The sequence below is a fragment of the Neomonachus schauinslandi genome, chromosome 9, assembly GCF_002201575.2.
Source record: "Neomonachus schauinslandi chromosome 9, ASM220157v2, whole genome shotgun sequence".
Lineage (NCBI taxonomy): Eukaryota > Metazoa > Chordata > Mammalia > Carnivora > Phocidae > Neomonachus > Neomonachus schauinslandi.
In genome coordinates, this window is record NC_058411.1 from 51,216,485 (window position 1) to 51,237,990 (window position 21,506).

Consider the following 21,506-nt stretch of genomic DNA (forward strand, 5'->3'; position numbering starts at 1 on the left):
CTTTTCCCTACCACCCTTACTAGATTATTAATTTTGTCATAACTTCTAGCACAGAACTTTAAAAGTGTATTTATTAGATAAATAGATTGTAACTAATGTTCATGTATATTTATTGGTTTTTGCATAATAGTGGTTTTTTAAATCTTAAACATTTGGGACAATTATAATCATGGTTACAAAGTAACATCCTAAATATTACAGAACCTAGTATCTAAATATGTCAGCAGGAAAAGGAATCTCAACCTGGGGCAGTAATAAGCAGCTTCTGCTCTTCTTCCCATCAGAAGGAACTCAAGTATCCTTCACTAGAGTAACACAATGGGCAGTAGGCTGAATAGTCAAATAATGCTACTGCTTCTTCTCTAGATGTGAACCCATGGCAGCTACATTGTGAGCATAGGGCAGCTGCCTGAGCAGCAAGGGTGTGGCCAGTCTTTCATAACACAATCCAAAGAAGAATGACAAACTAAGAATAACAAAAACTAAGCAAAACAAAAACAAAATTTACCCACACAATCACTATTTCTTCCTTTCAGCCTCCTCTCCAACTCAATAATCTTAACAGTACGTATGAATGACCTATAGGCAGATAAAATTATTTTTTATTTATAAACTCAAAATTTTTACTAATCTATATCATTCTAGAGAATCCCAGCTATGGCTTTATGACTTTATCAATTGCATCATGTGTTGCTCTATGTTTATGGGTTAGGTAGGGCTTAAAGGTTGACTAGCATATTGAAGATTTAATTTCAGTGCCCCTGGAAGGCATATTGGAATATTGAGAAATTGTCCCATCAAGGGAAAAATAAAGGAAGTTTTTTTTTACTTTTGTGTAAATTGGTTATTTTTTTCCCCTAGAGACACAATAGTTCTCAAATATCAGAAGCACGTTGGGACAGATTTCTTTGCCATACATTTTGTTTTTAATACTACTTAACCAGGGATGCCTGGGTGGTTCAGTCAGTTAAATGTCTGCCTTCAGCTCAAGTCATGATCCCAGGGTCCTGGGATCGAGTCCCACATTGGGCTCCTTCCTCAACGGAGAGCCTGATTCTCCCTCTGCTTGTTGCTCCCCCTGTTTGTGCTCTCTCTCTCTCTCTGACAAATAAATAAATAAAATCTTTAAAAAGAGAGAGAGAGAGAAATGCTACTTAACCAGTCTTTATCCTCAAGTCAGAGATCAATGATATCTTAGATTCTATTAAAATTATGCCACAAGATTAATTACCATAGATATATTTCACTTACGGCACTATGGCAGAATTATTGGGCATCATGACATAAAAAAAAATTTCTACTGAACACATTTAATCCAACTTTTGAGAATAAGTACAAAATTGCCCCATTTCTCTATTTGGGGACAGAAAATGTACAGATATAAAACAATAAAAAAACAAAAGAAAGCATCCATACAAAAAGTAGGAAATGAGTACCTTAGGAGGGCAAAAGGAGGAGGGATAATCATTAGCTACAGTTGCTTTAGGAAGAAGATGGGATCTGAGAGATTGTGAGAATTTATAATATCAAAAATAGTAGTGGATAAAGGCACCCAGGTAAAGGGAACTAGGAAGCTGAAGCACAGAAGGACAAATACACAGCATATGATCAGAGACCAATAAGTGGGATAAGGGAGAAATACAGTTAGAGAAATAGGGCCTGATTAGAGACAGTCCACTACAAGGGGAAAGAGAGAGAAAATTAATGAAAAAATGGCCAAACCTAGAGAGAAATAAAGGAAAAAAGAAAGGTGGTTCAGTGATCTTTTTCATTGCTGAAAAAGGTCATGAATGGGATTATATAGAGAATAACAATACACATGTCAATATACAATTCCAGTTTTGTTTCTATATAACCTTTTCATATAACCTGAAATTATTCTGAAAATGTTCATGAGAAATCCCTTAAAGATGAATAAAAAGGTCTCTTGCCCAATTTTTATGTTTTAGAGGATTCTATCAGAGTACTGTTGCCTTAAAATTATCACTCAGAATAACTATGAATTTTTCTGTGTGAGTAGGAAAGAGGCTTTGTAAATATCTAATATATTATTTTATCTAATAGGAAAATGTAGGATTTGCTGCTATGGACATTATCAGAACTGGAGTGACTTTTTTTTTTTTTAACCTCCCATTCCCCAAATGGATTATCTTTTGTTCAGCATATACACGATTTAAATTATCTGATTCTGCATTCATGTGACTGCCTGGTGATAGATAGTTCTCAGAATGTCTGACAGTATTTCTTGTAAGCATCAGACATGATAGAGAGAAGGGTACTGATGGAGCAGAAGACTTTGAAATGTCATTTTGGATCAGTGCACAGCATGATTCAAGGCTGCATAGAAAGGAGTCTGAGGAGCTATTAAAAAATGTGTGTGTCAGTATCTTGAAGTACAATGTGAATCTAAACTGGCCACTCCTTTCTTTTAAGCTAATTGATGTGTTTATCTCAGCTTTTCCCATGAGAGATTTTATGCTACCTGAAAACTAAGATTAATCAGGATTAATAATTTAATTTAATTATTTGGGGCAAATGTCAACATGTAGATCAATTACCTTATTTTGATGGCTGATAGACATTTCCTACACTGTTAAAAGGGCCAGGCGAATCAGGTATCTGTCTAAAGTTACACACATACCACCACAAATATAGCTCTAAACAGTGAACTTCATTTGACATGTCAAACAGAAAATGTAATCATAAAAATTCACAGTTGATATACTGTTAAGATCTTGCATGATTCCAAATTTGTGAAATCACATAGGATTCATACATATATATCGAAATGTCTTATATTGAGAGTAGTGAATGAAATCCTCTTATTAGTAGTGCATTTACCCATTTATCTTTGCAACTCCTGCAGTTTCTTTTTTTTTTAAAGGGAATTGATGTGTTTATGTTTGTGACTATTGTATCTTCATTATAAATGATATCTTTTAGCATTAGGACATGCCCTTTATGTGATCTTTAATACTTTTTAGTTTGGATTCTACTTTGACATTAGGATTGTAATCCTTTTCTTGTGGTTAATAAAACAAAATATTGTCTTTGTCCATGCTTAGTTTTAGCCTTTCTATATCACTATTTTAGTGTATTTTGAATACAATATATGATTAAGACGTTTAACTCTGTCACACCATTTTGTTATAATTATGATGTGTATCCTTTGTCTTTCATTTTTTAGCTCTTTTCATAATTAAAAAACATTTATATATTTGTATTCTATCTTTGTTTATGACTGTGGCCCTCTATTTTGTTATTTATCCTTTTACTATCTGCTGCGTCTTTTTTATTTTATTTTTTTAAAGATTTTATTTATTTATTTTAGAGAGAGAGAGGAAGGTGGAGGAGGGAGAGGAAGGTGGAGGAGGGAGAGGGAGAGAGAGAAGCTCAAGCAGCTTGCGCTGAGCATGGACCCCGATGTGGGGCTCAATCTCAGGACCCTGAGATCATGACCTGAGCAGAAACCAAGAGTCAGACACTTAACTGACTGAGCCACCCAGGCACCCCTGCTGTGTCTATTTTAATGGTATCCTTTATCTTTCACCTATACCCGAATAACAATACATGAGCTTATTCTTCTTTTCTCTTTTCCTTTCTTTTCTCTTCCCATTTTTTTAGTTTTTTAGTTTTGTTATTTCTGTGTTCTGTGTTATAATGTGTTTTACCACTCCCCATGTTCATTAGTGCCCCATGTTCTTATTTCCCTCCTTACTATCATTAAGATCATTCTGCTGCAGCATACCTCAACTCCCTTGCTCCTCTCTTCCTTCACTGAAATCATTTGGTTTATCAGTTTCCTATTGCTCCTATAGCAAATTGCTAAAACTTAGTGGCTAACAACAACACAAATTTATTCTCTTACAGTTCTGGAGATCTGGAATCTACAACTGGTGTCACAGGTCTGAAATCAAGGTGTCAGCAGAGCTGATTCCTGCTGGAGGTTCCAGGGGAAAATCCATTCCTTGCCTGTTCTATCTTCTAGAGATGTGTTTCCTTGGCTCCTAGCTGCATCACTCCAACCTCTGCTTGCATCTTCACATTGCCTTCTCCCTGCTTGCATCTTCACATTGCCTTCTCCCCGCTCTGATCTCCTGACCCTCTCTTATAAGGAATCCTGTGATTATATCAGGCATATTTGGGTAATATGGATAATCCCCCCATCTCATTTGTGCAAAATCCTCTTTTTAGTTTAATCATATGTGCAAAATTCCTTTTGTCATATAAAGTAGCATTCATATGTTCCAGGAATTAGGACATGGACATCTTTGGGGGCAGGGGTGTTATTCAGCCTACCACACTTGTAAAATTTACACCTCCAACCTTAAAGATAACCAGTTCTTGATCTATTCTGTGTCTCCACTAAAGTAATTGAATATGGCTATGAAATAACAAGCAACCATGCTGTTAAGTCTCACTTTCAGTATAAGCTTACAAACCTCAAGTGGGCCCTAGAGACTAACCAAAATCCTAATAATATCTCTATTTAACTCACTTCTCTACTCTAAAAGGTGACAACTTCAGTAATAATCCTTTAAAGCTTCTACTAATCCTTTCTATTTCTTATCATCAACAATGCCCTAAGAACTTATTTCATGGGGAAAAAAATAATAACCTATCAGAAGAAAACATCCACATTCTCCCACTGCCAAACCTACCTTCACGTGTTCCCATATCACTCTGCATTCCCTTCTGGGACAATGGATAGACAGCCAGTATTCCATTAAGATCTTCCTATTTGTGCACTCATCTTACCTATCTGAGAATTCTTTCTTGAAAATAGCTCCAGTTTCCTCTATTTCATCAGATCATTTCTCTCTGGATCATTTCCATAAGCTTGCAAACATGCTATCATACCTTTCAATTGAAGAAAATGTTGCTCATGACTCCACAGCCACTTAAACTTCCATCACATTACTTAGCATTCTCAAAAGAGTTATTTTTACTTAGTGTCTCTCCTCTCTATTATTCTTATTCTGTCCCAATTAAAATTCCATTCCCATAAATCCAACAAACATGTTTACATCAAGATTATCAATGACATATACATTGCTAAATCCAATGGTCAGTTCTTAGTCCTCCTCTTACTTTACCTCTCAACAACATTTACATACGTGACCCTTCTTCTTCAAATACATATATTTTTAGCTTGAGTGACAAAAAAAAAAATGATCTAATTTTTTCTTGCCTTTCTAATGATTCTTAAATTCTTTGTTAGATGCCTCATCCTCTTCTCAAACTTAATGTTGGAGTGCTCCAAGACTTGTCTTTACATTTACTTTCCTCCTCTTGCTAGACTTTCTTTCTTGCTAAGCTCACCCATTCTTGTGATTGTAAGCATATGCTGATGATTCCCAGAATGGATTCTCTAACCGAAAACTTTCCTCTGAACTCCACTTGCATATTTAATTGATTACTTAACCTGCTCTTGGAAGTCTAGATACACCTTGAATTTATTATATAAACCTGATCCTTTATTTCCCATGCTTTATTTCCCCTTTAGTAAAACCTGTTCATCCTAAGAAATTCATTCTCATTGAGTTACTATAGCTAAAGTCTTGCAAGACATCTTTGCTTTTCTCTTTTCTTTATATTACACATCCAATTCTGTTAATGCTACCTCCAAATAGTTTATGAATTAGACCACTTCTCAACTTAGTTTGTGTAAAGGTGGCCTCTACACATAAGTGCCACTGCTAATATATAAGACCAAGTCATTCTATCTGTCAGACTACTGCTGTTCTCTTTAATTCATTACCATGCAGTAACTAAAAAAAAAAAAAAAAAGATTGTTTCAAAACTCTCTGAAACCCTTTTATGTCTTCCATTGTAATTAAAATTAAATTCAAATTATTTACCCTGGTATATCAGGCAATAAATGACCAGATTCTTGCCTACCTGTCTGACATCATCTGCCTCATTTCTTCCTGTCCCATAAATATCCTGGCATACAGTGAGTTTGTTAATGGTAAACATAAAAAAGTCTAGTCTCCGATAGCTGCTTGTGAATTTTGATATTAATCTACTGATTCAACTTTAGTAATTACATTGTATAAACTCTGTATCTTCATTTATTTTTATCTACTTTAAATTTAAAAAATAAAGAGGTATAGTAAAGTCTCCCACAATTATTATTTCTGTGTATTAATACTATGATATTTTGCTTAATATGTTGTTGCTTGATTATTCAGGACAAAGGGTTAATGATTATTCTTTTTGTGACATCTGTGACAATGTAAATTGAGTCTTTTATCATATTTAATTTTGTTTTCTTGTATTATAGTCAGTCTTACTTAATTCCTGAGTCCTTTTATATTCGTTTTTTTTTTTTAAGATTTTATTTATTTATTTGACACAGAGACACAGCGAGAGAGGGAACACAAGCAGGGGGAGTAGAAGAGGGAGAAGCAGGCTTCCCGCCGAGCAGGGAGCCCGATGCGGGGCTCGATCCCAGGACCCTGGGATCATGACCTGAGCTGAAGGCAGACACTTAACAACTGAGCCACCCAGGCGCCCCTATATTTGGTTTTGCTTTTGTATTTACTTAATATGTTTTTATCAATTTTTAATGTTTAATCTTTGTGTACCATTTGTTTTATATGGATTTCTCAAAGTTACTATGAGATTAAAGCTTGTTATTTCAAATTACATATTATTTAACTTTTAAAAAAGAGTTTAAAATTCATTTACATTTTGATAATTTTTATCTTCAATCTTTTCTCTATTTTATGATCTTTGTGTCTTATGTTTCTTTACATTTCTTCTTTAATTTTTTTCTTTTACTCTGTAGGCCAAATTTGTTACTCTATTTTATAATGTGGGGGTCTGCCAATCAGATGGGGGGGCCACTAAATGTGGGGTAATCCAATTAGGTGGAGGCCAGCAGTGCAGGCAGTGAAAGAATTCAATCAAGGTAGAAAAAGGGAGATAGAAGGTTATTGAACACACCACAAGGGAGCAGTGAGCAGGACAGTAAGAGAAAGACTGCCAGCAGGTAGTGGGGGCCGGGGTAGCTGTAGTTAAGGGGGAAGGTGAGGAGGTATGAGAACTATAGAATTTTCCTTTTTTTGGTACCTCTGTCTGGGTGTAAGTAATCCATTGGTCAGTTAGAGCTTATGGATATTTTGACATGGGTCACCTAATGGGCTGGTTTGTATTCAGCCAGGGGGCCACTGTGGGCCCTTCTACCTTATTCAGGTCTCTTTTGTTCAAGTTGATTGCGTAAAAGTGGCATCTACATAGAAGGCCATGAATGATCAGATTATCACTTACTCTAGCTTCATCTTCATTTCCTCCTTGCTCATCTTTATGTTATTTTTGCATTTGTATTGCTTATACATACTGTTGTAGAAGGAAGATGTCCTGTTTCTAGTTTAGGAGATTCATCAAAATATTATGTAGCCAATTTTTTTTTCAAAATATCACATATCATATTTTTTCAAAATATCAAAACATTAAAAATTTCATCTTTCAAGTTCCCTCCGTGTGGTTAAGGAATTAGAAGAAACCAACAGCAAAGTCCCCATTCTTTCACTTTAAGATCAAGCTCTCATTCAATTTGAATACATCTTCAAGTAATTTTTTAAACAGCTAGTATATTTTATGTGTTCTTGCATTTCTGAGAATGTCTGTTGCATTCACATGAAAGACAAGTTTTCTGGGTAAAATAATTTTAGGACAAAATTATATATGTGTTCCATTATATTCTGGTCATAAGCTTTAAAGAGAGGATGTGTGAGCTTTTCCCACGTTCACCTGGCCCAAGGGCTGGACTACGGGTCTTCTTGCAGCCATGGCAGCTCCAGAGCAGTGTAGGAATTGCATCAGCCAAAGTCATGGCAGGACAGGCATTTAGAAAGTTTCTTCCCCTCTTTGACCGAGTTTTAGTTAAAAGGAGTGCAGCTGAAACTGTAACCAAAGGAAGCATTATGCTTCCAGAAAAATCTCAAGGAAAAGTATTGCAAGCAACAGTAAAAGCTGGTGGATCGGGCCCTAAAGGAAAGGGTGGAGAGATTCAACCACTTAGTGTGAAAGTTGGAGATAAAGTTCTCTCAGAATATGGAGGCACCAAAGTAGTTCTAGATGACATGGATTATTTCTTAGAGAGAGTGACATTCTCAGAAAGTATGTAGACTGAAATAAATCATTATTGAAATGACATGAAATGAACCTGCCCATTCCAGTGAAGTTGTGAAATCTTTCATGTAAATAATTTTCATGTCTCTTTTTTTATAAGCTAATGGTATCCAAACTAAAATAAAAATAAAAAGTAAAAATAAAGAGAGGATGTGTGAGACCAATCTAACTTCTTTCCTCAGTAATGTTCTTTTTTTTTTCACACTCTAAAACCAATGGATTTTATTCTCTATGCTTATAATCCAAATATTTGTCAGATATATCTAATTCGTGGCTTTTTATTGATTTTTGCCTAGAGCAAGGTAAGCTTTTCAATCTTGATGGTCAGATCTTTTTTCAGCTTATGAATACTTTCTTCAATATTGGATATTATCATTTCCTCTGTTCAATTTTATTGTTCTCAAGTACACAGTTGTTTTTAAAAATGAATCAAGAAGTTTTTCCCTCCATATTGATCATATTCTTTGTCATTGTTTTTTCTCTTCAACCTTTGCTACTTCATCTAAGAATGTTTGTCAAGTTTGATCTTCGCATCTGTCATGTTTCATAGTAACAATTCTCTCCTCAGGGTCATCATTGTGGATTTTTACTTTGCTGCTACATTTTTATTCTTTAATCCTTTCTTGGGCCATCCACTTCTCAATTTAATCTCATGATATTTTTATTTCTGAATGTACTCTTTTAATGACTTTTTCCTATTTCATAGCTGGAATGACTTGTATACAGTGGATAATAAGTATATTTTCTGAGATTTTCTTCAAGTTTCTTTAAAAAATATTGAAACTATGTCTTCCTTTTTCATAAACATGATTTTCCCTTTATCTGGTTCAGCAGTATTATATTATAGCTATAAATTATGTGTGTATGTATCTACAGACACACATAAACACACATACACATATATATCCTCCTTCTACTCTTGCTCCTTTTCTTTCTCTCCTTCCCCACTTAACTCATTCTCGAGGGAGTTAGATCTATTTATATTCTGTGTTTAAGCACAAGCAGCGTGTATAGTCTTTACCCTATTTAGCTGTCCATTTGGGTGCTGATCTGCTAGTTCAATACTTGCTTTTTGATATTCATCTGGTTCTCTTCTGCTGAATTTATAAGTAACTTATCCTTTGATACTTTGAGCTGAGTATGTGAAAACATACAATGTCTAGAATGCTTTGCTCCTCTTGTTCAATATATTCCACTACCAGGTCTTGCTTGGGAGAATTTAACCTCTCATAAAGACGCCCAATCCTGATAGCTCTTCTCTACCGAAGGCCCTATTGTGTTCTGGATGTTATCGAATCTGAAGGCCTATGAAAAAAGCAGTGAAAGGGGAAACTTGTGAAAGACAGCAGTACTTAGGCCCAATAAAAATATGAAAATAGCACAGTAAAATTATGGCTGTCCAAATTTGTATTTGGTACAGCTTGAGGTAAATAGTCACCCCAGGTATCTATTGAAATGGGCACTTTTTAAAAATTAACCTTGGGTTCCTGTAGGAATTTTCTTCATTTAGTTGTTTCGTAGCTTTTGTGTATCTACTCCCCTAAGCCTTTACTGGATTTATGAAACATTTGTGCTATTCTGGGTTCAGCTAGACATGGTTTTCACACTGTTCTACCAGATTCATTAGGGAGTAGTCATCATATGGTCAATGTATAAGCATGTAGAGATCACATCAAAACCACGCCCATCTGAAATTTCAGAAACCATAAGTTAGCATCATATTAAGATAGAGAAGAAAAAATACTATGCTGCCCACCATTTTTTCAGTTCTTACTATGTGACAATTCACTCAGTCGTTCATTTCTCAATAGTTTGCTGAGAAACTATTTTATGCCAGACATTTTTGTACTAGGGAAATAATGGTGATAAAAAATACAATTCTTGGGGTGCCTGGGTGGCTCAGTCAGTTAAGTGTCTGCCTTCGGCTCAGGCCATGATCTTGGGATCCTAGGATCGAGCCCCATGTTGGTCTCCCTGCTCAGCGGGGAGCCTGCTTCCTCCCTCTCTCTCTGCTGCTCCCCCTGATTGTGCTCTCTCACTCACACTCCCTCTCAAATAAAAAAATTTATAAAATCTTTAAAAAAATACAATTCTTTACTGAGTTTATAGTATAGACAGTCATTAACCAAATAATCATACTAATGAATATTAAATTAGTAAAATAAGTACTTTGAATAAATGTTTCATAAAGTACCAAGGCAGGGAATGTGGTGGCAGGTAGGGTCAGAAAATATATTCCTAAGGAAATCTCCCTTTGATCTGAAATTTGAAGGAAGAGTAGAGATTACCTAGATTAATCCCATATAGAAGAGAAATACAATCACAGGGAGCTGAACGTGCAAAGGCCCGATCAGTGCAAAGCATTGTTCTAAGTGCTTATTTGCACAGCTTTTTTAAAGCTCATTTTCAGTGTGGTAAAGTCATATTTTGCTTTTCCACTGTAGGTATTTGGGGAGAAACTGGGAGTGACTGTGTTATGGTCTACTAAATGAACACAAATTTTCAAGTCAGGTTTCTAATTTTAATATAATTCTACATAATATAGCAATGTCTTAAATACAGTTGAATGCACATTGCATAAGCATCTGTAATCCTGAGAAGTGTTTTGCCTTTCAGAGCAAGCACATATAGGTTTAATAATTTTTTTAAAGATTTTATTTATTTATTTGAGACAGAGAGAATGAGAGAGAGAGAGCACATGAGAGAGGGGAGGGTCAGAGGGAGAAGCAGGCTCCCCGCCGAGCAGGGAGCCCGATGCGGGACTCGATCCAGGGACTCCAGGATCATGACCTGAGCCGAAGGCAGTCGTTTAACCAACTGAGCCACCCAGGCACCCAGGTTTAATAATTTTTACATCCTAAGGCAATTTTAGTTCTCCTGTTAGTTTTCTTTGGATGGTGGAAAACAAACTGGTATTAGGGAAAACTTATTTACAAAAGTAACTTAGTTTTAAGAAAATCTTTATCCCAGGCTTTCAGCCTAAAACTAATAGAGAGAAACCCAAGTTAAAAAGATGTTTAATTCAACCAAACCTAGATAAATTTACATTCTAATTCTACAGAGCCAATCAACTTGATGGTATATAACCAGATCCTCAATCAACTTGATGGTATATAACCAGATCCCCAATCAACTTGATGGTATATAACCAAGATCAAAACTTTCACAATTTAGTTTCACAAGTAATGTAGAATTTCAGTGATTAAAGTTCATATGCCACACTCAGGTTAGCCTTTGCAAACACTGATGTACTCAGGGAAGCCAGGATTGATAATACCCAAACAAATTTAAATGGATTTTCATTGAATTCAATGTTTATGTTTTGAGGAGGGACTTAGTGAATTTAAAGTGAGGCCCCAGCATAGACAATAAGATTTAATGATGCAGAACCCAAAACATAATTACTCTCAACTACAGAGTAATAATGGATGTTCATCTATACAAATTCCTCTAAAAAAAGAGAAAGAGCAAAGTTGCACAAAATAAAATCTCATATTTATCACATGTCCGTGTTCTTGGCCACAGCTTCCCTTATTTTACAAGGCTTTAGTTGTGTAAGTATGTGCTGGGAGAGGTGTTGGGGAGTGAGGAGTCAGCTACCATGACAATGGCTGTGACAAAAAACTCTGTGGACATGGTCGTTCCCGGTACTCAACTCTGATCCTCAACCACACTGGGACTTGATGGCCAAGTCTAATCAGAGCTGTGGAATAGAGGCAGAAAATCAAGTTCAGAAGTCCAGAAGTCTGATTTAAGTTCCACTTCATGATGTATTCCTAGTGGTATGAGTTATGAAAAATTACTTTCCTCTCTGAATCTCAGTATCTCCTCTGTAAATTGGGGATAAAATTGATGTCTACTCAATCTTTTTCATACAAATTTCATGAGCATCACATGAGATCATTGATGTGAAAGTACTTGGTTGATGGCCATATGTCACACAATTATTTGTTTAATCATTAAATATGTATGGTTGCCTCTACTGTACCTTTGACTCTTTGATGCTCTGGAAGGTTTATGAATATTGTGAGGAAAAGAAGAAACATGGTTTCCAGGTACACATCCATAATTTAAATAATCTTTCTAATTTCTAGACTTATTCAGACTTATTTAATATGCATTTTATGTGGTAACATCTTAACAGCAAAACAACATTGCAAACCTCCTCCGAACAATTTTATCTTTTTTTTTCCAAAGATTTTATTTATTTATTTGAGAGAGAGAATGAGAGAGAGAGAGAGAGCACAAGAGGGGGAGGGGGGAGAGGGAGAAGCAGACTCCCCACTGAGCAGGGAGCCCGACGCGGGACTCGATCCCGGGACTCCAGGACCACGACCTGAGCCGAAGGCAGCCACTCAACCAACTGAGCCACCCAGGCACCCTTATCTTTTTTTTTTAATTTTCTATTGAAGACTACATAAATAAAGTGCTTAATGCCATCCTATTGATGGAATCATTTAAATATACATTATCAATTTGGTATTTATAAGTTTTCTGAATCTAACAGGTATTATATCAGGGATGCATTTCTATACACTTGGAAACATATATTTGTAAGGAATTTATTCATATTTTTATTTAACATATCATCTATCGACCACAGACACTTCGATTAGCAATAGAAGTTCACTCTGGTCCAAGACATCCATCATCTCTTGGCTTGATTACTGCAATCACCTCCTAGTCTGCCTGTATCCTTTGCCCCTTTCAGTCCATCATTAACATGGCGGTCACAGTGATATTTTAAACACAAAAGTCAGATCATATCATTCTTCTTTTTAAAACTCTGCAAATGTCCTCTCTTTCATCACCTTACTGACTTGCTCCAGCCATGTAGCCTCGCTGTTCCTGGAAGATGCCGGTTATGATCTTGATGTAGGGCTTTTGTGTTGCCTATTCCTCTAACTGTTAGCACTCTTCTCCCAGATAACGATTTTGTTGACTTTTTTCTCACCTCAAACCTTTGCTTAACTGGGGCCTATCCTGACCATATTAATATTGGAATATACTCCCTCCCACTATCTTCACAGCTCCCATCAACTTTATTCACTCTCTTTTTCTCCATAGCATTTACTATCTTCTAACATACCTAGTATTAAATTATGGCTTTTTTTTTTTTTTTTGGTCTGTCTCCCACTACTAGGATGAGAACTATAGGATGGAAGGGATGTTTGCTTTGTTTACTGATATGTCCCAAATGCCTATAACTGTGCCTGGCATAGAATAGCCATTCATTATGTTCCCTGACCTTAAGATATGTTCTGCTTAAGAAAGGCATGCAGTGAGGGTCAATTAAAAGTAAACACTCTCCATCTCTACTTTTGCACTTTTTCCAGAACAATATTTTAACCAGATACAACATTCTATTCTGACAAGAATAATTTTGGATTGCTCCTCAAATTTGAATTGTGGATTTGTCTTCAATCTGTGGGAAGCCCATTCCGCCTGGTTCCGAGCATGTCCTTTCCAGATGCCTCAAGTTTGCTTCTGTTAGATTTTGGAGTGTTTTACTGGCCTGGGACCAATTTTGTATAATTTCTCAGCTTGGGGGTTGCCGAACAATATGTATAATGTAGATTTCACCCCAAACTGCAACAAGTTAGGTCTATGGTTTTAAATAATTAGGGATGACTAAATATTTTTTACCTGTGATTTAGGAAAGAGACAAGTGTTCTTTTTGTCTTTCTATGCCAGCAAACACAATTTGTAGTCTAACTTTTTGCTAAGTTTATAGCCACTCATAGATTGTGACTAAGATCTCATTCTCACCACCTCCCAAGGCTACAGCCTCATTTTGTCTCTCTAGGCATTGAAATCTAGGCTTCAGTGTTTTAGATTAAGAACCCTAACTCCAACACACTTTCCCTCCAGTGGAGGTGCAAAATCAACTTGATATTCCTGATCTCTTTCATAGGCCTATTTCCATTTTGGACTGTGTGTGTCCTGTGAGCTCATCTATTTATTTAAAATGTTGCATTTTTCCAATATTTTATTTATTTCTTCTGTATTTGGATAGGCTTTCCCTCCAAGTTCATGACCATTTCCACACTGTTGGAAATTGAAGTCCTGAATGTGTGTTTCAGCAAGGAATAAAGTTTTCATACAATCATATATATGAAAACTTGTACAAAAAAATTCAGTCTTCTAATGAATAAGGGACAGGTGGGGCTAGGTAGGGAGAGATAGATAGGGGGCTATTGATCAGGCTCACAGAAATCCCAAAAATGTGGAGGTGTGGAGAAACCAGAGTTAAGGGAACAAACCGGACCACCCTGCCCTAGGCATGTGGGGTGGGTATCTTTTTTTATGATAATCACCTGTGACCAACAAGGAATAACCAGACCCTGAAAAGGAAGTTAAGTCATTGAAGGTGTTATCACTAGTCCTTGCTCAATGGTGATATAGAGAGGTTAAAAGGATTTAAGTTTCCTGGTTAGCTTTCTATAAAAGACAAACCCTAAAGGCCTTCAGTGGCAATCCTTTTGGGACCCCTCTCACTCTTGAGAGCTTTTTCTATATTTTCACTTAATAAATTTCTATCGCTTAACTCACTCTCCTTTGTCTGTGAGATTCATTTTTCGACTCCGTGAGACAAGAACCTAGCTGTCCTGCTTCACTAGGAGTTCCATTTTTTAAAAAAGACTTTATTTATTTGCCAGAGAGAGAGCACAAGCAGGGGGGAGCAGCAGGCAGAGGGAGAGGGAGAAGCAGGCTCCCCACTGAGCAGGGAGCCCTACCTGGGGTTTGATCCCAGGACCTCAAGATTCTGGGATCATGACCTAAGCCTAAAGCAGACGTTTAACCGACTGAGCCACCCAGGTGTCCCTAGGAGTTCCATTTGATGAAGGGGTGAAACAGCTAAATAAACAACTGCAATTAAATGTGGCAAGTGCTAGGAGAGTGCTCTGATAGAACAAAGGAGCACTGTTAAATATAGAGAAGGCAATGTCTATAGTGAAGGCTTTATGGGGGAGTTAAATCTTCAACCAGGAAAAGAAAGAGGATGGATACTTCAGACCAAGATGAATGAAAATATTCAAAGAAATATGAGTAATTAATGGTGGCTGAAACACAGTGTACATCTGGAAGAGTAATTGAAGGTAAAGCTGAAGAAGATAGGTAAAGCTAAGATCATGAAGAGATTTGTGCTATGCTAATGAGTCTAAATTGTAATATTTCAATCAGGTTAATGACACCAGCAGATGTGCATGGTATAAAGTATATTATAACAACAATCAGTGTGAAAAGTGGATTGAGAATGAAGGGATGAGGGAGCGATTGTGGTAAAACAGGCCATAAAATGATGAGGGCCTAACCTAAAGCACTGGGAATGCGAGTGGAAGAGAATGGACATACTTAAGCGATGATTAAGGGTGATACAAGCAACTGCAGAAAACTGTAAAATCACTCTCGGTTTTTTGGTTTGAGCACCTGAATGTTTATGTTAATCATTAAGACAGAAACTGCAGTAGGCATATATTTGGCATGAAGATAATATGCCCATCTTCAGAAAAGTTAAATGTGAAATGCATATGAGACATTTAGACAAAGATGGCCTCCCCTCAGCACACAAACAAGGCAAATACTCAAACATACTTCTTTGACGGGACAAACAAGCTTGGAATTCTGCCACTTGAATACCACAATAGGTAGTCCCATTTTACCTGGCACCCTGGGAAAATTAGGCCTTCAACCAGGGTTACTTCCCTGGTTCTCAGTTCAAAAGATATTTGGAAAATGTCTAAGCAAAGTTAAGAGAGGGAAGCACCTCCCACAGACTAGATTTCACTAGGTCTTTGTGTAGTCCATGAATCTGCATTTTTTAACAGCTATCTTAGCTGATTATCACACAGCTACTCCACTGAATGCCCACTGAAAAACATTCGCTAGGACCCTTCTGTTCTCAAAATGAGACCTATAACCTCAATTCCTTGGTATATTCCTTAATTTGAATGCCAATCAATGTCGTAATAGTAGCAGAAAGTCAATGCTTTTGCTGTTGATTTGATCTTTTGACAGGAATTCTACATAGAAATTGTATTACAAGATTTGACTAAACAGTGAATAAGTAGCCAGAGCCAATGTGAGTGTCAGACATCAAGTTTTATATAACCTATAAAACTGATCCAAATAAATAACCTAGTTTAAATCACTGGTGTCATATAGCTACCTGTCATATCACTAATAAAGCATCAACTGTTGGTCATTTTCTCGGTTCCAGTCTGGGTATTGGACAATGGAACCTGTCAAGTGTGCAGCGGTGAAAGGAAAGAGAATTTCCTCTGAAAGAAATGATAGGTGTAAAAAGCTATGCCTGTCTTTTCAACAAATGGTGTCAGAACAATGAAACATCCACATACCAAAAAAAAAAAAAAAAAAAAGAATCTAGAGACAGACCTTACACCTTTCACAAAAATTAACTCAAGAGAGATCATAGGTCTAAATGTAAAATGCAAAACTACAAAATTTCTAAAAGATAACACAGAAGAAATCTAGGTAACCTTGAGTTTGGTAATGTTTTAGATACGATACCAAAAGGATAATCCATGAAACTAAAAATCTTTATATTGGACTTGACTAAAATTAAAAACTTTTCTGTGAAAGACACTGTTAGAGAATGAGGAGACAATCCATAGGGAAAATATTCACAAAACACATATCTGATAAAGGACTAGTATCCAAAATATATAAAGAACCCTTAAAACTCAACAATAAGAAAACAATTTAAAAATGGTCAAAAGATATGAACAGACATCTCACCAAAGAAGACATAAAAATGGCTAACAAGATATAAAAAAGATGCCAAACATCATATATCATTATGGAAATGCAAATTAAAACAGTAATGAGATACCAGCACATACCTCTTAGAATGGCTAAAATCTACAACACTGACAACATCAATGCTAGCAAGGATATGGAGCCATAGGAACTTTCATTCACTGCTGGTGGGAATGCAAAACATATAGCCACTTTAGAAGATAGTTTGGCCATTTTTAAAGAAAGATTGTATTTATTTATTTGAGAGAGAGAGCAAGAGAAAGTGAGCACAAGCGGTGGGGAGGGGCAGAGGGAGAGGGAGAAGCAGACTCTCTGCTCAGTGGGGAGCCCAATGCAGGCTCCATCCTAGGACTCCAGGATCATGACCTGAGCTGAAGGCAGCCACTTAACTGACTGAGCCACCCAGGTGCCCCAGTTTGGCCATTTCTTATAAAGCTAAACATACTGTTGTCACATGTTCCTTGACACTTATCCACATGAGTTGGAAACTTATATATAAACAAAAACCTGCACATGAATGTTTTTAGCAGCTTTATTCATAATTGCCAAACTTGGAAGCAACCAAGATGTCCTTCAATGTGTAAATGGATAAATAAACTATGGTACATCCATAGCATGGAATATTCTTCAGCACTAAAAAGAAGTTAAGATATCAAGTCATGAAAAGACATGGAAGAACCTTAAACACATATCGCTAAGTGAAAGGAGCCTATTGGAAAGGGCTGCATACTGTATTATTTCAATTCTTTGAATAATACATTCTGGAAGGGGTAAAATTATAGAGACAGTGGTTGGAGGGAAGGAAGGATTTTAGGGCAGTAAAACTACTCTGTACAATACTATAATGGTGGATACAGGTCATTATACATTTGTCAAAACCCATAAAGTATACAAGAATGAACCCTAATATAAACTATGGACTTTAGTTTAAAATAATGTATTAATATTGGTTCATCAAGTATAACAAATATACCATACTAATGCAAAATAATAATAACAGAAGGGACTGGGGAGGGGGGCTTATGATGGGGTATATGGGAACTCTCCGTATTTTATGTTCCGTTTTTCAATAAAACCTAAGAGTGCCCCCCCAAATTAGATGTATTAATAAAAAAAAAGAATCTGTACCTGGGATGCTATACTCACTTGATGCATGAAAGTATTATTCTTTTAACATCTTATTATTTTGGTTAATAAGTAGTTGGGACTAGGTTCTGTAAATATATAAAATTTGGAGTGGAAGGGATTGGTAAAATGCTAACAATTATGAGGCAGAGACTAGAAAAGGTCTCTGCATTTTAGCAGAGACTTCTTTAGAGGACAAAAAACAGATGTGCTGACAACCCAACCTTCACATCTCAAAGCTTTCTCCATTATTCTTTTTTAACCCATCATCTGATCTGACTTCACAATTGTTGGGGGTCTCTGAGGAGGAACCAATACATAAGAAACTCACTGCTCCCCACCTCAGTTCTAAAGAAATTGAGAAGACAAAGGTAGAAGATTCTCAAAATACAATCTTTCTTCCTAATAAAATAGAGAGTTCAAGTATATAGCTTAGGTAAAATGCCAATGGGCTTCCTAATCCCAGATGAGGCCAATTTAGCCACTGAGAGAGCAGCATTGAGTCTAGCAGGTCACCATCCATTACAAGGGAGGGTTGGTATAGATCAATGTATCCTGTGGGCAGCCCATTCCTAATTGCAAAAGAACCTGAACAGAACAACCTCAATTTAATATTCCTGAGTTAACCAACCTTATAATGATTTCAGTGCCTCTGTACAGGGCACAGAGGACCTAGGACTCTTAAATTTGTAAGGACCCATTTACATTGAAGGAATCAAGAACAGGGAGGAAGCATTCACTCCCTCTTAATAATTATGTTGTGAGATAGGCAATATTAGGTCCATATATAAATTTTGAAAATATGTTTTGATGCCTTTTTCAAATTTGTGGATTCATGAAGATCTAAGTGTCCTTTAAAAATGTTAAAGATCACCTGCATGAATAGGAAAATGATTCCAACATCTGTGCCAATCACAATACATTGACAGAGAGCAAACCTGAAGCACTGTATTGAGGAAGATGTGAGGCTGAACCTGGGCTCAGCAATAAAGCTGTAGTGGTTCATAAGCAATTCTGTATCTACTGTTTTGGTTCTAGGCTGCTGACTAAAGGTTGCAAGGTTAGAATTCAAATACATAATTTACCAGGTAAGAAATCTAACCTAGGTACTAAAACCTATATTTTAGGTTTGTAAAACCAAAAAAATGTTCATCAGGGAGGAAAAAATACTTTGCAGTTTTTATTCAAGTGACAACACCTAAGAGCTGTTAATTGATACAGCATTCCAGTTTAGGCTTGGAATGAATGTGGCTGATGGCACAAAGTCATGAAGCCCAAATATATTGGAGGAGGTACAACTATGTCTTTCCAGTGGATGAAATGGGGAGTGGCAATAGCTGAGACTAGAAGAGACTAGAATAATAGTTTGGAAACATGTGCTAGAAGACTTCAAATACCAGGCAGAGAACTTTGTATTAATTCAGTGTGTAATAGGCACAGAAGGATTTTGATGTACTAAAGGGATCCATGATCCATGCTTCCTTAGTAAAAAAGATTCACCTTTCCGCAGAGTAAAGGATGAGTTGGAATAGACGGAGAAGGGAAAGATTGACAGAAAAGATGTTTAATGAGAGATCATCAGTGAACTCAAAGGTCACTGGAAGCCCTCCAGCACATGCAGTCCAGTCTGTGATGAGGCCTTTAGTACATTTTGAGGAAGAGGCTCTGACTGTTGGAATGTCCCTCCACATTAGTTTCTGCCCATTTGTCCTAATTCCATTTTTCTGATTTGTACAGAATAATCTAACCTTTGATCCTCACGACAGGACTTTGATTTAAAAAGAACAAACAGTTGTGTGTGTGTGTTGGTTTTTTTTTGTCACCAGACTAACACTATCAGTGGTTTTGAATGTTCTTTATATATATTTAGTTTGTTCATCCACGACCAGAGCTGAAATCAGACTGCCTATGTTTCTTGAAGATTAATACTTAGAAATTAAACCCTCTTATGTTCCACCTAGGCCAGAGGAGAGCAAACTGGCTTAAACATTCCAAATTTGATAATTCTATTACTACAGTTCAACAATGACATCTGCTAACATTTCTGAGTGTTAACTATATGCCAAGCCTCATACCAGGCATTCTACATGCAAAATCTTATGCAGTGCTCACAACACCTCTAAGAATTAGGCACTATTATTGTCACCTTGAAGAGAAAATTCAGGTCAAGAGACATTAAGGTCACACATCTTTGAAAGGAGTAGAGCTGGGACTAGAACCACTTTCACTTTACTCCAAAGCCCGTGCTACTACGGATGATGTCCTGTGTCCCTTCTCTTTAGATTACTTCAGCTCTTCTTTCTTCCCCCTGCACCCCCACCCGGAGAGGCAGTGATATCACCCAGCTAATCATAGTAGGCGAAAATTCATGGTTATAAAACTTGGCTGCACAAATGAATCACCTCAAAAGCTTTTATAAACGTCTCATGTTTGGTCCTTACCCCAGGCCAATTAACATGAATTTCTGAGGGTGGATCCTTCGCACTGGAATATTTAAAATTCCACGCAGGTGATTGCAATGTATAGTCAGAGTCAAGATCTACTGCCTCTGGTCCTTTTTACATATTCTGTTGTTAAATCCAATCTTCCTTATATTATACCTCAATAGTCAGTTGAGGATACAAATACAGGACCTAACATGTGTCACAATTTATCTTATTGGATTTAGCCTGTCAAGACCTTTAAGGAACCTAATTCTGTCACCCAGCATATTTTTTAAACCTCATGGTTTCATGTCATCTAAAAATGTCATAAGGATTCATTTAATATTTTCATCTAAATCTTAAAGAAAGTCAGTGAACAAGAAACAGCCTTCAAGCATGTTGACTTGATATCCTTAGACGCAGGCATCCAAATACAAATTTATATAATTATGCTTGCCTCTGGTTCATTTTCCCATTTTGTTCACAGGAATGCCATTAATGACCTTTAAAAAGATTTAGCAACATACAAATATACTATCTTTAGCACATTTCTCTGCTCTACCAATAAATAGCCTTTTGGCAAAAAGAAAACTCAATCCTGCCATGGCTTATTCTTAGTTATGGCGTATTAGTTATTCTCAGTTCTGGTTTATTCTCACTCCCTACAAATCCTCCTGCATACTAATCCTTGCCTCAGAGTCTTCCTCCCAGGGGATTCAACCTACAGCACATAGGGTTCAGTCTGAAGCACATGGTAAGATAATGGTAATGTGTGAGGCTACTGAGAAGATGAGTGAAAAACAGCAGTATGATGTTAGTGGACACACATCATGGAATGACCACATTTAGGGGCTTAACAGAAGAAGTTTTTCAATGATAGGAGACAAGGAACATCAAGAGTAGAGTGGCATAGTGGCCAAAAGAGAAAACAATTCCAAGAAGGCAGGTTTTACCAATATCCAATTAGGTGGGAAAGTTGAGGAAGATGATGACCATTATGTAGAAGTGTCCCTACGCCCAAGGCTACACTCAGGTGTT

General features: G+C 36.6%; 1 protein-coding gene across 1 annotated transcript; it reads left to right on the forward strand.

Moving 5' to 3' along the window:
* Window positions 1–7,838: 7,838 nt before the first annotated feature.
* Window positions 7,839–8,135, forward strand: LOC110590709 (10 kDa heat shock protein, mitochondrial-like). Its single transcript, XM_044918231.1, has one exon. It carries the CDS (start codon window positions 7,839–7,841, stop codon window positions 8,133–8,135), a length of 297 nt encoding a protein of 98 aa, XP_044774166.1.
* The last annotated feature ends 13,371 nt before the right edge of the window (window positions 8,136–21,506 follow it).